We start from the raw sequence: 18,974 nt of genomic DNA, 5'->3' as shown, positions 1-18,974 counted from the left end.
CAGGAAAAGACCGTTTCTTGTGCAGTTTGCTATCTGGCACAGGGACATTTATTTGGGTTATTCTGTCAAGGGCTTTCCATGTTTAGACAGACTTAGCGTTGATATCTTTGTCCCTGGATGAAAGTGATAAAAAGAGATAAATTCAAATGGCTTTCTGCATTGAAACTTGATCTTAATCTTTTTTGCATACCCTTGAGCATATTTTTATGATACTGGCATTTATGATTTAGATTCCCACTTTGTCAAGAGACTTTATTAAGTAGTCCAGTCAAAACAATTGTTTACAATGTGTAAATTATGTCAAAAGTAGATTCTGCATAGAAACAATTTAGAAGCCAGTTTTCATTAACCTAGAGCTGTTATTAATAATTATTTAAACGGGTTCTACCACACACTGCTTTTTTTTTTTTCCACAAGCAGCCCAATGGATGTGGATTGTTAAAGTCAGCATCGACACAATAATAAGTTGTGTAATGCAGAGCTACTGAACAATGTACATTTTTGATAAGAAAATAAGTCTACTTATTTGTGCAGTAGGGAAGAACTGATATGATGTTCTCCACAAAATAATGAGCAAGATTTAATCAAAGAATTAAGTAGAAATTACAGTATTGCAATAATTATGTAAAATATTGGGATTATTTCTACCAGTTAAGAATAATCCAGGCTGTGTTTACCTCAGACCTGTCAGAGTCTAGGTGGCTTGGAAATTGAATCTCAGAGTTCTGATGTAACCTCGTGGTGTCAGCTGTAAAAAATTAAAAAATAAAACTTAAAAAAAAACTTTTAATCTGTCCCCAAGATGAGGAATATCATATGATGGTCTTGGTCTGTCATTTTCAGTTTCTGTACAGCATATCCACACTGAAAGCCTTTAACAGCATACATTTTACTTGCCATTTTCAAATTAATTAAACATGAAGTGCTGCAACATTCTGAGTTAGTAACCATGTCTTTTTGCCAACCATTCCTATTTGAGTTAAAATCCACATTTCTTTGAATGTCCTTGAGATGTCCCACATAACGCCCAAGGAACTCCTTTATTAGCATTCACAGAAAATATAGCAGAGATCTGAGGTGACCCAGAAGCCAAGGACCAGTCTAACAGGATTACAGAGTTCCTTGGCTTCAACATGGGAGGGTGGCCAGAAGGACACCACTCTTAGCAAACTGAGCCGAGCTGGCCTTGAAGCAAAGAAACTGATTGAGTGAAAGTTGAGCTATTGGCTTATAATAAGTTTAACAGGGTTTTCTGTTGCATATTTCTTTGTGATGGAGAATGCCTATTTCCAGTAGCAGTAGTTACACATTTTCCCTAAACTTTTGCATTATATTTCATATGGCTACCCTATTCTATGTTAATAAATCCAAAGTATTTTTATCCAGTAGTTTTATACAAATATATTAATTACATTTTATAGGGTGTTTAACGATTGTGGGGTTCACTCACCTTTTGCCACTGATGGCATATTATTTCTGGTCAATCCATCAGCGATATATTTTTGTGTAAATGCTCAGTTTTCAACCCTACACTGTGTGCTGGTTTTCACTGGCAGACACTTGAGAGAAGTGGTTGAGTGATACGCAGAGTAATAGATTGCGGAAAAGATTTATATTCCAACAGGACAGGGATCCAAATCACTCAGCCAAATACACTATGGCATTTCACTATGGAGAACAAGAATGTGAAAAGTCCTTGATAACTGAGCTAAAGGGCAGACCTGAGTCACGTTTAAAAAAACAAAACAAAAAAACCTTTGCAGTAGCTTGAAGATGGTTTTTGAGATAGTCCTTATTCAGCTTGTCTGAGCAGATTTCTGTGGGAAGAATTATAGGAAATCGAAAAATCTAGATGTGCTGAGTTAACAGCTGTATATTCAGGATGACCCAAAGCTGTATCAATGTAAACTTGGGTTAAAATACCAACTTTTACATATTTTGTTGTTTCTCTTGGAATAATTTCAGAATACAAGCATTCTTAACATGTGCTTTTTGTAATCTACACACAATCTGTGTGAAAGAAATTAACTTACATGTACCCGAGTATAAAAATTGAGATCCTTAAGGAAGTTTGGGAAATTGTTTTGTTAAATAATTATCTTATGCCAAATGTTTAAAAAATATGAACGGTATAAATCCTTTAACTCTTTTTAAAAAAAAAAAAACAACAAATGCTCAGCTATTTCTTTGAGACAGTTTTGATATGTAAGGGCAACAGCAACACTTAAATTCCATCCATGCTTATTCATTGTGACGGCTACTGAAGTGAGGAGACAGTCCAACATAAAGACTGAATGGTAATTTAAAATAATTAAAGACTACTAACAACTTGTGGTATCATTTCCAAACCCCTTGCTAGAGAACGCAGGGAAGACTATATCCTGCACATCATGAAAGACTAGTCATTCATTTGCCCCTCCTTGATTTACATCCTGCCACAACCAGCTGCCAGAGCCATTTTGTGTAGGGAGTGTTTGGAGAGCTTGAGGGGGGCTGTTGAAGGCATTTTAGAAAAGGTCTGTGTTCTTTTAATGTGACAGAAATCTGAACTCGAGAACCTCTCCACTAGCCTGCTCACACACAAATGTCATTTGCAGTTGGACCTAGCCTTGACCAAGTACTCATGTTTTCATGCCATAGGGTGAAGGAAGAGACTTGTGGCCAATTGTCAGCAGGTTCCTGTAAACATATATAAATGCCTTATACACTCGCTGCTTTATGCCAGAGGCAGCAAGAGAAAAATGAGGTCTGAACTGTGACTTGTGTGTGGGAGGGAAAACGATTGTAAGCCGGGGATGGTTATACCATTGAAAAGAGGAAATGAGGGTGAGGGTGAAGGAGAGAGGGGAAAATGGGGTGAGCAAGAGAGGTTTCCTAAGCTAATAAAATGCTTGGAGGGACGGAAGCTGCCAGCCAGCATTCCTGTGCCATTAGATAAGTTAGCTCACTGCAGCCTCCAGTTTCTCTGCAGTGCTGAAATGGCAAGCTGAGGTCACCACCGGTGAGTGTGGGGGTTGGTGGGGGCAATAAATTCAGAATGTTTTTGTGCACGGTCGTTGATCCTAATCCTCTGAAGCTGTTTGGTTGATGATTTACTTCTGAATTTACAAGCAATAGCTGCAAATTATCATTCATCTTCCTCTACCTTGCTGTCCATTTAAAATGTCCTTCAACAGCAGCCACTCTATGCTGGGTTTTTTTTGCATCAATAGGTATTTACTACAGTTAAATGTCCAAATGATAGATTTTTAGCTTTGTAATTTTGTGCAAATATGTATATTTGTGACATTTTCATGACGTGTGAGCTGTTGCCAGATGAACAGTATTTGTTTTCTTAAGGAGAAACATACAGAGTGTCGTGTGATCTTCTGGAACTAATTTTAGGTTTTAAATGCAAGGTCAGGTATCACACTCTGCACAGGTCAGATTGTGTAGCTCACACCAAGTGCTACCAAATTCACACAGCCAAATGGCAACACAGAAGCGTCTAAGTGTGACAGATTGCAGCAATACCAGTGAAGTCAAGGAGCTTCGCTTGCACACTCCGTTACAGTCTGTCAAACTGAACCCTTCACAGTGAATTGGTTTAACCCAGGAGCTTGTTGCTTGTTTTTTTAAGAAGCTGTAGTAGTAGATCCATATTCTCCCCAAGGTAGAGTGAATTTCTGGGCTGAGAGAGAGGACTGCAACAAAAAAAATGCCTTCAAAGAATTCTCCTTCAGGGAAATTTCCTGCACTGGGAGATGGCTTATTTAAATGCAAAGGGTATTCAGAGTATTCCCCAGTAACTTCAGTGTGATTCTTAGTGAGACCTTCTGCCAGTATCTTATACAGGTTCTACCATACTGACTGAAGTTGAGTTTGTTCCAAGTCATTTACAAGATATAAGTTACTGTGTGAAGAAGATAAATAAGGATCTTTGACTTGTATTATTGGCTTGCATATGACATCATTTATCAAAGATCAACAAATTGATGTAGCAGCCACGAAGCACAGTGCAGAAAGTTATATTTGAATCTCACTGTAAAACATTTTCCTTGTCTCACAGGCATGCTGGTCGTCAATGTTACTTGGAGAAACAAGACATATGTGGGCACCCTGTTGGACTGTACACGGCATGATTGGGCTCCCCCCAGGTAAGGAGCATTGCCCTGTTCAGTTTTCATTTCAGCAGGAGAAAGCAGGTGAAAAAGTGATGAACATGATTGCCATGAATCATTGATGCATTCTTAGTATCTAAGCTGCACTTGGTCTCTTAACCTTTTCATATTCTATGTGATATAAATCTGCTATAGTAGCATCAGCTCAGGAATATATGGTCTCATGCACCAACTTGCCTGGGTGCATTAGACCTTCCAAGTCCATGTTAGTCTTTATTTCGAGTCTGAGGAAACAGGATTCATTTGTAAACGGTTGGTGTGTAGGAGGTAGTAGTGGAAACAGAAAGCTACTCTAACAAGCCAGATTGCAGAATCCAATTATTAGTATAATAGCTTTTCCTCAACACTATATAACATTCTCTACCACAAAGGCTGCAATTTCTTAGATCAGTGTTATGTGGGCAGTATCTTAAAGTGTTTGTAATTTCTGGGTATTTGCATTTGTAATGCAAAATACACAGGTGATGTAAAATACATTTCCAAGCACTTTCTTTGATTTAGAACACCTGCACAGTACCTAAATGTAAATATAAATCTATATTTGAAATGCATGGTTAAGTGCAATAGAAAAAAAAATCAAGATTAAAGCGGCGCTAATGGAAAACAAGGAGAGGCTGTATCACACTAATGTATCACGGTATATCACAATGTTCAGTAAGTGAGGTTTGCACAGTAAGTGAGGTTTGCCTGGCTGTATTTGCACCAAGATAGTCTTATAGTTTGCAACACGACTACATTAGGGACACACCATGAATAATTCAGAAAGCTTTCAACGGACTGAATATAAACTTGGGCTTGTAATGAGTCTAAATTCCTCTACCACTGTCAGACTACGGATGTATTCACATCCCCTGCTGGGGTTGAAATTGTTTGGAGAGACTTGGAGAGGAAGCTGTGAGTCATACCAGCCCAGTGTCTCTTTTTGTCACAGATTGCTAACCTTCACTGCTGTGCAGAAAGTTAATTACATTACTGTTATGGAGAGATAAGGCCAAACTGCTGTTTTAAGTATTTGAATGACTGTATGTTTTGATTACAAAGCAGCTAGACTCTACTCTGCTGTCTTTTCAAATGATGTTTACATGTCCTTCATTTGAAAAGTCATGTGGCTTTGTTGAAATAGCTTACTCACTTATAGTGCGCACAATATCAGATTGGTATGTTATGAAAGGACAGGGACAGAACAATGGTGGACATATTTTGATATTATTGCTTTTGTTTATTATTGAGTCGGGACTTAAACCCCTTAGTATTGTCATAATAGGTATTACTGTTATGACCCGTTTTTTGAATTTCCTTGGTCATACACTTTCTACATTACACTGAAGCTTTTATCCAAAGTGACTTACAGTTGCTATACATGTCAAAGGTCGCACGCCTTTGGAGCAACTAGGGGTTAAGTGTCTTGCTCAGGAACACATTGGTGGACATGTCACAGTGGGTAATTGAACCCAGGTCTTTCACACCAAAGGCATGTGTCTTATCCATTGCGCCATCACCACCCCATCTAATAAACTTTAGAAAGGGTATGATCAAGTATCCTAAAATCGTATGTAGATATAAAGGCCTACAAAGAGAATTAAAATGTTTCATTTTACCTTGAGAATCAAATGGGTCTGTGTGGTTAAAAAATAAAGTGCCAAAACTGCAGTTCCTCAAACGGTCACTTGAGGCTAGCTCCAAACATGAGTCAACCTCCACAAGCCCCCATGTTAAAATGCTGTAACCCTTACTTCACTGCAAAAATAAACTTGTTTACAGCCTGGTACAAAAAACAGTTTTGGTCTCTCTGGCTAACTGTACGGGGGGTGAACTCACCCATGTAAATTATATTAAGGCTTAAAGTTATGCATAACAAAGGACGTGGCTGCTTTGAGTGACAGGTGGGTGCAGTCAAAGGTGGCTAGCCTCAGCAACCAGGCTTCATTTGGCCCACCACATCTCTACCGACACTCCACTTCTTTGCCCATTTTTGGATTAGCTGGAGTCAGGCAGTGATAAGATGGCGACGGCCAGAGCCACCTCACTGACTGGCTTCACAATTGCTCTTCAGAAACCTATGGGTGACGTCACAAGACTCCGTCCATATTTTAAACAGATTGTTTAACACATCTGGACCCCAAGAAACAAGTGTATTTAACATAACGTCACTTGTCACATCTTGATTGCACACAGGTGATCTCTATTCTGATAATAATTGACTGCAAGATAGAAGATAATTGTCAAAAACCATTATTCACTGTAATTTAATGTTGTAAAATATAAAAATCAAAAAGTCCCATGGAGGTAAATTGTGTTTTTGGTATTGTATTATAAATTCCCCACAGCAATGTAAGTTTAAAAATGAGTAGCTGAAATTTCCATTGTATCATTTGTTGTGTTAAAATCAACCATTGGTACTATGACTATTATCACTTATTCTTATACATGATTTTTGTCACCACTGCAGGTTTTGTGAATCCCCTACAAGTGACCTGGAGATGAGGAATGGCCGTGGTCGAGGTAAGCGAATGAGACCGAATAGCAACACCCCTATCAACGAGAACAGCAACTCATCAGACAACAAGGGTACCACCAACAACAAGACTCGTGCTGCCTCTAACAGCAAGGGCCGGAGGGGTAGCCAGACGCCATCAGAGCGCCGCACCCCACCCAACAGCAACACAGAAGATATCAAGGCCAGTCCCTCCTCAGCTGGAAAACGTAAGACCAAACCAGCCTCAGACATGGAACCCAATTCCAGCTCGGAGGACACCAAAGGCAACAAACGTATGCGGACAAACTCCAACAGTGGAGGGGCAGGACCAACGGGTCTTCCTATCCCTTCTATTAAGACTGAGCCACTTCCACCTCCCCTTGATCGCAGCTGCCCCTCTCCAGTTCTTATTGACTGCCCACACCCTAACTGCAACAAGAAGTACAAGCACATTAATGGTCTCAAGTACCACCAAGCCCGTGCCCACAATGATGATGACATAAAGTTGGACTTAGATGGAGAGAGTGAATATGGCGAGGACTCAACTCTCCACCCTGAACCAGGGAACTGTAATGGAGCATCTATATCTCAGAAAGGATGCTTGTCTCCAGCACGTTCTGTTACTCCAAAAGGCAGGAATTTTGATGCTCAAAGTCCTTCCCCATCTCCTGGTAAGTTTGGTTCTAAGCTGAGTAAAAAGAAAATAGCTGAGACAGATCCAGAAATAGGGGGTACACCGACAGATGGGTGTGAAGATGGACTATGCTTCACTGATGAGGCCAGTAACGATGGTTTAGATGATAAGAGAGGATCAGACAAGTCCAAAAAGGGTAGCACAGGCACAAAGGCTGATAGAATGGCCCAGAAAAACATGAAGTCACCACGGCCCATAGGCCCTGGCTCTACAGGACCCCAGCAGATGTACCCTTTTCCTCCTGGAAACCCAAATTCTTCCCCGGGGCTTACCCCAATGATACCAGGAATCCCCAAGAGTCCTCAAATGAAAGGTACACAGCCTAAGCCCCCTGTCATTGGAGATCCTGCCTCAAGTAGCTCCAAAGACAAAAAGAAGAAAGAGAAGAAGAAGAAAGATGGGGGGAAGGAAGCTGACAGCCCCAAGCCTCCGGGAAAGGGAGGAAAACTGGAGGAAGGAAAGCTTCCATACTCTGAACCTTGTGATCAAGGAAATAAGGGGGAAGGACTTCTCAATGGTTCTTCAGATCCTCATCAGAGTCGTTTAGCCAGTATCAAGGCTGAGGCTGACAAGATTTACAGCTTTTCTGACAATGCCCCTAGCCCATCCATTGGTGTAGCTAGCCGTATAGATGGCAGTGGAATGCCACAGCCTCTCACTCCACTTCACATGGGGAACCAAAATGGTGCTGACAACTCTTCGGTCAAAACCAATAGCCCAGCATATTCGGACATTTCAGATGCTGGTGAGGATGGTGAAGGGAAACTAGAAGGTGTCAAAGTCAGGACAGAGGACCAAGGCATTAGGGAAAGTGTCAAAAAAGCACTCTTTCCAAACCAGACACCCAACAAAGATTCCCCATACTATCCCGGCTATGAGACGTATTACTCGCCCAATTACGTCAACCCCAGTCCCGGTGGTCCCAACCCAGTGGCTGAAGGTCAGGTTAAGATCAAAAAGGATGATGACCAGGACCAAGGTGAGGAAAAAGTCAAGGTTGAGGTTCATGAAGAACGCAAAACTGATAGCAGTGCTTCTGGCCAGCAGCAGCAGCAGCAGCAACAACAGCAACATCAACAGCAGCCACAGCAACCCTCAGTCATCCAACAGCGATCTAACATGTACATGCAACCTCTTTACTACAACCAGTATGCTTATGTTCCCCCATATGCATACCATCCCGATCAAGCCTACCATAACCACTTGATGAACACCAACCCAGCCTACCGGCAACAGTATGAGGAGCGGCAGCGACAAATGGCTGAACAACATCGTGCTGCTGAGAAGAAGTCAGATGTAGCCATAAAAGAACGAGAAGCTTCCATGAAAGAGGAGTGGAAACAAAAGAGCCCAATGCCACCAAGCCTTTCCAAAGCCCCAAGTCAGTCAGACCTTGGAAAGACACTGCAGCCCCCAAGCAAATCTAGGGACTCACCCCCTGAGCCTTCCTCCAAATCCATGGGAAGTATAAAAGGGGAGGACCCAAAGTCCCAGCAAGCTGAGGGGCTAAAAATGAAGCTGACTGAAGGGGGCCACCATGGAAAGGAAGACTCCAAGCAAGCGCTGGAGTCCAGAGGTCAGGCAGGGATGGAGCAGGCCATGTGGTACAGACAGGTAAATACCAATCTTGTACAACAGTGTTGGACTTTATGCTTGTGACTCTGTGCGAATGTTTAGAGTTATTTAAATATGTAAATGTTGATATGTGCGGACTTCTTCTTCTTTCCCGCCTTTAGCAGTACCCCGAGAGCCAGAAGCCCCAAGCAGAAGATGAACACCAGCAACAACAACCTCGGTGGAAAGATGAAAGGGACAGAGAACGGGAACGAGATCGTAAATTAAAGGATGACAGGCCCAGGTCCAAGGACAGTCAAAGTGGGCCCAAGGAGGACGGCAAAGAGGGTAGTGATCCTAGAATCAGTTCTGAGGACCACCGGGCCATGAGCAAAGACTCTCGTTCTAATCCCCACATGCAGTTCTCATCACCACTAGCACAGCACCAAGGCTACATGCCCTACATGCATGGTTACCCCTATGGACAAGGCTATGACCCCAACCACCCTGGATACAGGGGCATGCCCTCAGTCATGATGCAGAATTATCCAGGTATGACAAATTAACTCCAAATATGTTATTATCAGAGGTTTTTAATATATTCCTAGTGGAAAAATAATATGTGGTATGAAAAATTATTTCTTGATCTGGTGACATCTACAAGCTAAAGTCATCCATTTTGTAATATTCTTTTTACCTAGTGTGTTAAATCATTTGTTTGGTGCTGGTCATCAGAGGTTCTCAAGGTTTGTTTTGGTCAAATGCATGCTGGACTAACATAAGGAGTGATTAAGTATGGTGATTAAGCTGTTGACCCTACCGTCGTTTTAAGGTGTGTACAGCGGCTTTCAGAGGGAAAGGAAACTAAATAATTAATGTGGCTTAAATCATTTAATGTCTCATTTGTGTACTTTGCTTTTTGAAAACATAATGGCTCTAAGGAGGCAGCTTTAGATTGTTATCAAAAGGGAAGCTAACCGTCTCAGCAGGATGTCATTCAGAACTGACAGAATATTCTGCATTGAATGTCTGATCATAATTTGCTGCAATTTTTGTGTTGTTTCGCTACAAATTGCAGTAATGTTGTGATGAGCATGATATAATTGCAATGATTTGGTTTGAGCTTGTTGGGGGGGGGGGGAATGCAGCATGGCAGTAAACTGCAATCTAGATAGGTCAAGTCAATAAAGGATTGATTTTCTTTGACCTATGTTCCTAACAGAGGTCCTGAATAGGATAATTATATGTGGAAACTGAAATTCAGGCATCCTTTCAATCTTAAGATATTTTCTTTTTGTAGAAATATTGAAGGGGTTGGTAAAAACTGCAAGCTCTTATACATACTACTGTCTGTGAGTGGTTGAATTTGTTAATCCACAAATTCCTAGAGGGTCTGATAATATGTAGCCTAAAGAATAATAGGTTTTATCACACCAACTTGGCTGATGATTCACCACCAGATATCTATTCATAGCTTACATACAACATCCATCTGGAAACACAAGAGAAAAATGCTGGTGTTAAGCCACTTTCCTTATTTAAATTAAATTGCCACATTTTTCAGTTCGGCCTAATGTGGTCAACCCTATTGCAATATTTACAGTGCATGTTTTAATTTAATTTTCAAGATCAAAATAATCCCATGTAGAGAAAATATGGTACTAGTTACTAGACTGTTTGCTTTCAGTGCCTAGATATAGCCCCATTAAGTAGACGATGTGTCAGAACCTTCAGCTTGATTGATGTGAAAATTAATGAGAATAATCATCAGTCCTCACATTTGTAATCCATGTAAATCTAAATTTGAACCCTGAATTTTCTTCATAAATTTTAGGTTCATACCTACCGGGAGGCTATCCATTTTCTCCATATGCCAGTAAAATAGCCGGAGGTGAGGAAGGCAGTGACAAATCTCGCGCCAGCCCTACTGTCACAAAAACAGCAACGGACTCCAAAGCCCTGGATATCCTGCATCAGCACGCCAGCCAATATAAGAGCAAATCCCCCACAGTAGGTGACAAGCCACCCCATGACAGGGAGAGGGAGCAGGACAGAGGTGCTGGTGGAGACAGAGATCGGGAAAGGGAGCGTGAGAGGGAAAGAGAAAGAGACGGGGACCGACCACGATCCTCACCCTCTCAGCGCATGATGCCCTCTCACCACCACCTGGGATACCCCCTGCTCTCAGGCCAATATGACCTGTCCTATGCCACAGGTCAGTCAGTCCTCAGTTATCCCATCTCTGCTGTTTGACAGTGGATTCATTAGAAGTGTTATACTGTTATTACATACTTAAGGCACTATACATGCAAAGTAGATTAATGCCAGTTAGATTTAAAAAAGCCCCACAAACTAGAATACTTACTGTAAGTAGATGCAGCCTGTTAAATTATGGCAGATAACCAATTAGCTATCTAAATTCAGAACCTAAATAGGAAATATCACTGATAGCCATACATTTTCCAACTCGCCATAGGTCTCTCCTCATCAGCTATTGTTGCCAGCCAACAAGCAGCAACCCCCTCCCTCTACCCACCACCACGGAGGTGAGAACGGTAAGACCCCCTTAGTTGGAGAGACACGCAAAAGACTGACGGTAAACAAAACACAAGTCTACTGAGACAAATAAATAGCAGTGTTTGAACACCCAACAAATACAGGTGGCTTCATTATGCTTCATGTAAACAATGCACATAACTCAGTTAAAAATATATAGGTGAGTATGAATACTGGCACAGATGTAGATTGTCCTGTAAAAATAAAAACGGCATGTTTCTTTGTTTATTTGATTTGAAGTGAAAAGAACACACTGCTCTCTACTCTTTCCCTGCAACATTTGTATTGCAGACTCAGGCAGCAACCTGTAAAGAAAACAAATCCTGGCCAAATAAAGCCCTTAGTACTCTGCTGCAATTTAGTACAATATGCAGTGCAGCATTTAGCCCTTCAGCTCATCCATCCTAAGTAGGTCCTCTGAGGACAAGTGGATCATAGTGTTGATAATAGAGATGTGGAATGAGCCCTGCTAAGACACTAAGCCAGTGCAGCCTGCACTGACATCTAGTGGAAGCTCTTTTAAATGACAGCTGAGTTGTTTAATAAATAAATCTACACTCAATTGTCAGTTTATTAGGTACAACTAGCTGCAACTAATACAGCTTAATCCGTTTTTGTTGAAACTCTTTGCGAGTTAATTCAACGGTATGATTATTTTACATGCTGCCTTTTTTGATGCTTTTGAATTGAATTGCACTATACTGACAGGTATTTCTGTTATTTTGTCCACCCCACTTATATCAATGAGGTAACTAAGCTAAGTAACACCTCTGTATATTGCCATACAGTTAAAAAACATAATCTACAGCCTCAAAAAGGATTATAAAGTTGTATCAACACATTATAACCTCCATGACGGGAGGCTTTATAGCAGGACTGTATTAGTTGTAGCTTGGGTGTACCTAATAAACCGGCAACTGAATGTATAATACTTTTTGTGCAGAATGACCCCTTCTAGAGGTCTGTATTATTGTATATATCATTCAATTATTATTTATGTATAAATGTGTAATCAGTGTTATGACCTACTCAAAAGGGAGACACACCATGGTAAAAGTTTATTAAGCCAAAATATTTCATACTAAGTATGAGGTATGTAGTCTGTAGTTTCAGTAGTGTCCGAGCAGGATGATGGTTGCATGAATGTATGTGTGAAGGTGTTGTAGTATGCAAAACAAGATGAATACCACAACGTAATAGTCCAACCAAAGAAAACCAAACTAAATGGGAAACCAGGGAGCTGGCCCGCAGGGAGGTCTGACCTGGCCTAGACAGCAGCCTCTTTAGGACTGCCTTCTCATTCTGCAAATACTCTACAGGGCAATTAGCCCAGGTACCCAGAGTTACTGCAATCAGCTCTGCCTTTACGAGAGAGAGAGGGGGGGGGGAGAGACAGGCAGGCCACACCCACTCATGACCCCATAGGGCGTCACACCAGTATTTTAATACTTTTAGTATTGTAATTTGTAAAACTGGAGAAAGTTATTTTACGTACATTTTTTTGTTTTTTAACTGATCAGAAATTTTGCATGTAAAATCTTAATCTACAAAGTAACTAGTAAGTTTGGTTCTCAAATAAATGTAAAGAGTAAAAAGTACAATTATTCCCTCTAAAGTAGTAGCCTAAACGTACAAATACTTCATAATTGTACTTCAGTGCAGAACTTGAGTAAATGTTCTGACATTCCACCACGGCCACAGAAGTGTGTAAAGCATTTATTTAACGGTAGCCTTTTCTTTTTTTGTTTCAGTGTTTTATGTAAATGAATGAGTCATCTGGTACTAAGTCCTTTCCTTTGTTTCTTTCACAGGGAAACCTGACCGTCACACCTCAACCCTGCAAAGATTCATGTGACTGGCTCACATGAGAAGAAAATCTCCCGGGTGTTACCTTTTAGACATCAGTTGAATGGTGTTTCTATCTATATTTTTAGTTGTTCTGCCCAAAGGCTAGGCAGATTGTCGGGTTTTTTTCCCTCCCCTCCCCATATTTTCCAGACCTTGGACTATAACAGGACTGATAATAACCCAGGTTCAAAGCCATCACTCTGCCTCATCACGCAGAGGAAACACCAACCCACTGATTACCTAGTCTTTGCACTGTCAACAAATACAATGCAAAAAGAGACTATTGGACTGCCAGAACAGCTTTTTTTGTTGTTTTTAGTTTTTTTTTCTTTCTTTCTTTCTTTCTTTCTTTGACTGCATTGTTTTTTGTCATGCAGAAAGAAATTGGCAGAGGATGTTTGATGGCTGATGGGAAAGGGGAGTCAAACTAAATTAAAGACTGAAAAGACAAAGTGAATCATATTGAAATGATCTTTGGCTTATTGTATGCCGTGAAACAACAGTATATATCCTTAACTTGACAAATGTTTGGCTATATTTCGTGGGGAGAGGGAATATGGCAACAGCTGCTGAGACTAAAGAGCCTGAGACTGAAGTTTTTCATTTTCCATCGTCATTTTTGATTCCCATCCTCTTTGAACCCTCGGTTCTTGTTTCAGGGATGATATTGTGTTTTGCGAAGGGACCGCATACACCTCAGTGGAGAATAAACACTAATCATGTTTTCTTTTCTCAGTAATACTGTTACTCCATATCATTGTGTTCATCCTTGAATGTGTCTGATGCTGGTATTTGTCCTGTTCTTCCTCACAATGAAAGGGTCACATCTGTCTTTACACTCACTCAAACAGTGAAGCCACATTAGCAAGCGATGAGTTCACGGAGGCATTGCCATCACTGCTTTAGGCCACTTGTGGGGGTTTTGGTGTTTTACTGTAAGATTGTGCTACGTTCAGCTCGTTTGATTGTTTTCTGTAAACAATGTGAAATTTCACTGAACTCATGTATTTTTCTGCTGTATTATAGACTTTTATCCTACTTTTATGTGCATAAATGTTGATATTTATCCCAGCACACAACTGTTTAAAAACTGTCACTGTTAAATAGCTTTTGGCTTTCACCGCTTTTAACATTATGTGCTCTGATCATTGTTGCTGCAGTCCCTAGATGTCTTGCTGTTCTTTCCCCCGGCTTTGTTTGTCTTGCTGCAAATTTTTTATTTTATTCACTTGACCTCTACTTTTTCAACATGTCAAAATCTTGGTTCCCATCTCCACTCATCCCAACATTACAGTGTGCCGTTAGACTGGTTCCAGACCTCGCAGAATCGCTTTCCATCTCATATCTTTTTCAGCGATTGAATGGCAACTCCAACAAACTGTCAGATTAAGTGAAAACAAAATGGTGAACCGGTCTGATTTTAGACTATTGTGCACAGTCAAAAAGCGAAAATGTCTCTTGGTGCTTCGCTTGCTTGTGTGGCTTCACCATAACACACATTTACAACATGGTGTTTTACTAGCTATGGGTGAGTCCAAAACTGGGCCACTGAGTCTGATACCTCAGACACCAGTTTCCTTTGTTCAGTTTCTGCCTGTGCTGTACTACCGGCACATTAAACATAAGTGCATGAAATGACCCCAAAAATCTTTCAGCTGTTACTATTACAGAGCAAACATTATCCAATCAGATGCAGACAGTGAACATGAATAAAAAGGAAGGGTGAGCCAGTGAAAAGCTTGGAGCAAACGCCAACACAGTAAAACCTTGAACATGCACACATGGCTGAAGAACTGAATCAGCGGAAAACAAGCGTGTTGCTCTAGGCTTTCCTGCAGCTCTCAAACTGGTGGTGCCATTCTGTAAATTCAACTAAGTCTGATTAATTTTAAATCTGTCAACATGGCCTGTTCTACCCGAGGACCCTCTTGGCTTTAAATTACAGTTCTCTCATACCTCAGGGGTTGTAAGTGAAATTCTACCCATATGCTGTTTGCAATGATTCGAGAGGGCTCCTGTTCATGGGTGTGAAAACAGCACATTTTCTGCTCTGAGCTGGATATGCTTATTTTTTAAGTGACAAATTGGCTCTGGATAGGGCAGTTATTAAAGGTTTTATGCCATAACATGCTGTTGTGATTTGTTAACAGGCTTTGTGTTCCTCAAATGCATTATAATGAGAGTAGAAACTTGACTGTCATTCAATTTCATTTGACTTATATTGGTTTTAAAATCACTTTTAATGTTTCCATTGTATCTTTTTTTCCCTCATTTAATACTTTGTGTTCAAGTTCATAAACCAGCTGTCTAACAATAATCTAATGTCTAACACCCTGTGAAGTTGGATATTAACTGTTTGTTGAGACACTACTCACGATTATGAAAGTGCAGCTCTTCATTTTGAGGTTCTTGGACATTCCCAGTAAATACGTTTCTCGTCCCACAGAAGTTTGCAAGATGGTATATATTTTGGCTTTTTGCGCATTTTTAAAGAAGAATGGCTGACATGAATAAGCTGAATGTGGTGGTGTTTGACTTGTACTTAATCTGTAAGGGTAATCTAGGCAGCTGTGATGTTGTCATTAAAGTCAGTGGGTTTTAGTACTGGCAGACTGCATACAGTACATATAGTTTTATCAGACAATGGTTGTGACAAGTGCATTTGTTCTCTCTCTGAGAGTAGTAATGTTGTCAGTAGTAAGCAAAGCCCAGTGAAAATCATATATACTAAAGTGTATGAAAAGCCAGAAAAGTAATGTTTGCTATCAACATATTGGAAAGTGCTTGGCTCTTGTATGTTGCAGGACTGTATTTGTTTCATGGTGAAGAGTATATTTATTGGCCAGCAGTTGTCTCAATTGGTGCCTAGTTGAACATTCTTCTGTGAAAACACAGAGACACTTGCTCTGCTCGTTTGTCCCTTCCTGACCCACTTACTGTCACACAACCCTCCAACCCACCCCCACCCCCCAAAAGTACCCGTTCTGGTGCTTGCAAGGATGTTTACAATGTCTTCATTTTCTTTCTGTGTGAGAAATTCAGAACTCTTCACCCTCTCCTCCTTCCTCCCACCCTTCAGGAGTTTGTGTAAAGTGTACATTACCATGGTTCTTTTTTATACAATACTCTGTAACTTGCCTTTGTAAATTTGGGCTGGAAAAAAATAAATCTTTTTATGAGACAATCTGTCCTGGGAAATGCTCAATGGCTTCTGCTCTGTTGATGCTGTGGAGGTAAGATAATGTAAAATACTGTCAAATGATTCTAATTTCAACTACCAGTAACCATTCCAGTGTGTTTGTGTATGTTTTATCTTCAAAGAAATATTCGTAAACAACAATGTCCAAGTCATTTTGGAGCAATGATTTCACACGATATTTTGCTTTAAATAGTAATGAGTTTGCCTTTTGCAGCCTTCGTAAAGATAGGATTTATTGCAGGACTGTTGTATCAGTCTCCAACAGCAATCTCCAACATTGCTTTTTAATGAATATTCCTTTCCTGGAGAAGTCGAATGGATGAGGATAGAAATACACGAGAACAGTGTCTAAAGAGGTTACGGTCAGTCTCAGTTCGATTAAATGTTAGGTTTTACTGCTGACTAACTTGCTGTACCTGAGGAGGTTTGTTTACCATACCATAAAAGCCATTTAATACAACAGCTCCTGCTCCTGCTCCTGCCCCTGCATCCATATGGACTCTTATCCCATTAATGCATATTACTAACTCGACGTCTTCGCTCTCCCATAGTTTTGTGCTTTATCGTCTCGTCGCTTTTAGCAGGTATTTCTGCCTCCTGAGCTGTGGAGTCTGGATTTGTGATTGCAAGCCACCTACTGCCCCCGCATTGCTGCTCAACAACCGCTGTATAATTAGATACCTGCTATAATTATTATAATTAGCCGCCCCCCAACCCTCTCCCCTCCCCTCTCTCAACCCTTCCGGTCAAGGCCGTTGACTACCCACCCTGAGTCTAGGTTCTGCTCGAGGTTTTCCTTGCCACTGCTGCAAAGTGCTTGCTCATGGTGGTAGGAGCTGTTGGGTCTCTGTGAGTAATATTACAAAGAATACGGTCCATCCCTGCTCTATATGAAAAGTGCAATGAAATAACTTCTGATATGAATTTGTGTCAAATAATTAAAATTTAATAGAACTGACTAATTGATTAAGTTATTCTCTTAAAGCCCCCCTCCTCTCAACAAATGTGTTGCTTCTTGTCACTTCAGTGTGCAGAATGATGTTTTACCATTCATCTGCTGAAGGAAAGCCTCTCTGTGCTCACTTTAAAGGAGTCTTGTGGAATTTTCCTGTTAACAAACAAGTTATATTTACATTCAGTGTATCCTTGATGTCTAAACCTCACGTCGAGTGCCTTTCCTTCACATTTGTAAAAGCTGATAAAAAATATTTTAAATCCAGCATTGTTTACATCTGTATTTACAAGCCTGCAGTCTTCTTCTTCCCCGCCTTTATTGGTGCATTGCTGCATATCTTGGCATGTTACTGCCACCTATTGATCATTGGAATAATGTGACACCATTGGTTGAAGAGTGTGTGCCTGTGTGTCTCGTACGTGTACACAAAATAAACAAAACTGCTTCATAGCGCTACTCAAGGTCAAATGCTCAACAGGGAGCCTTTAGATCTGAGTTGTGAGCGTACCAGCAGGGTTTTTGTGCCACTTGTCATTCATAGATTCTGGATTTTTAGATGTATTTGTAGATGTAATTTTAAGTATCTAAGTAGTTTATTGATTCTTTTGTGTGTGTGTGTGTGTGTCTGGGTGTAAAAGTCTCTCAAAGGTGAGGCTTTGCTGCTTTTGTCACCTCCTATATCAATTTAAATTGAACTTGATCTTTTGATTTTTGACTGTTGATCAGACAAAATAAAGCAATTTCAAGATCACTTTAGGCTCTGGGAAAGTGTAGTGAGCATTTTTCACAGCGTGTCCAACCAGCTGACAGCAGTTCACTCTCAAGTGCATCACTTAAAGTACACGCTATTACAACTTTATCTGTGTCTGATGTGGCTGTTGCTTCTCTCAGTCAGTTTGGATATTTTTAACTGACCCTAATGCTCCTGAACTGAGAGTACGCTCTGTGCATTAGCATAATGCAACATCAGTGGCAGGGGGTGATTATGCCCGGGATGATTTTGTTGAGTGTAAATTTGAAATCTGATTATCCTCTATGCTCTCAGCTCTGCAGAGGGAAGAGGGCTGGAGAGAGAGAGAGAGAGAGAGGCTGGCTGGAGGAGAGATTCTGAGGGGAGGGGTTAAGATAGCAATGTGCTGAGCCAATGGCTTTTCCACAGAGCAGCTGGCTGGCATCAGGACAGGACAGGCCGCACAGAGGAAGGATACCTTAAGGACGGCTCTTCTCCGCTCGCTGTTAGACACTGAGGGTGACTTTCAGGAGGTGTTCATGGGATGCACTATTTACGCAGCAAGCCCTAAGGCCCTGCCCGCCGACGAGGCCCCAGGCCAGGACAGATACTACCAGCTCCCCCACTACCGCCACCCTCATGGTAACTGCAGTCAGAGGATAGCCAGCAGAGCCAGGTAAGTGAACACCACACAGGAAGTGCAGTGAAGGCACTGAATATGTGGCATCCCGACAAGGTGAAGCCAGGTAAAAGCGTCTGGTTTCATTAACTAAACATCAATCACAGAGGAGGAGGTGTAGCG

At 41.0% G+C, this 18,974-nt stretch overlaps 2 protein-coding genes across 8 annotated transcripts in view; both read left to right on the top strand.

Annotated features, from left to right (window-relative positions):
* Positions 1–16,493, top strand: part of znf609b (zinc finger protein 609b) — an 84,782-nt gene extending 68,289 nt beyond the window's left edge. For 2 of the 4 annotated variants that reach the window (XM_038700909.1, XM_038700912.1), the window contains 6 exons: positions 4,049–4,136; positions 6,610–8,944; positions 9,067–9,436; positions 10,719–11,099; positions 11,361–11,439; positions 13,252–16,493. In XM_038700909.1, the coding sequence (XP_038556837.1) occupies positions 4,049–4,136; positions 6,610–8,944; positions 9,067–9,436; positions 10,719–11,099; positions 11,361–11,434 (3,248 nt within the window). In that variant the 3' untranslated portion in view covers positions 11,435–11,439; positions 13,252–16,493. The remainder of the gene's footprint in view (positions 1–4,048; positions 4,137–6,609; positions 8,945–9,066; positions 9,437–10,718; positions 11,100–11,360; positions 11,440–13,251) is intronic. The other 2 variants (XM_038700910.1, XM_038700911.1) reach the window with 2 other exon arrangements.
* A 2,096-nt stretch (positions 16,494–18,589) lies between these two features.
* Positions 18,590–18,974, top strand: part of gramd2aa (GRAM domain containing 2Aa) — a 34,391-nt gene continuing 34,006 nt past the window's right edge. For 2 of the 4 annotated variants that reach the window (XM_038700489.1, XM_038700493.1), the window contains exon 1: positions 18,591–18,848. In XM_038700489.1, coding sequence (XP_038556417.1) covers positions 18,712–18,848 — 137 coding nt within the window. In that variant the 5' untranslated portion in view covers positions 18,591–18,711. Of the gene's footprint in view, positions 18,849–18,974 lie in introns of all 4 variants that reach the window. The other 2 variants (XM_038700490.1, XM_038700492.1) reach the window with 2 other exon arrangements.

This window comes from Micropterus salmoides, unplaced genomic scaffold, assembly GCF_014851395.1.
Source record: "Micropterus salmoides isolate LMB-PRFRI ecotype aquatic unplaced genomic scaffold, ASM1485139v1 Ms_hic_scaffold_6, whole genome shotgun sequence".
NCBI classification, from domain to species: Eukaryota; Metazoa; Chordata; class Actinopteri; order Centrarchiformes; family Centrarchidae; genus Micropterus; species Micropterus salmoides.
This window is presented reverse-complemented; position numbering and strand designations above follow the sequence as displayed.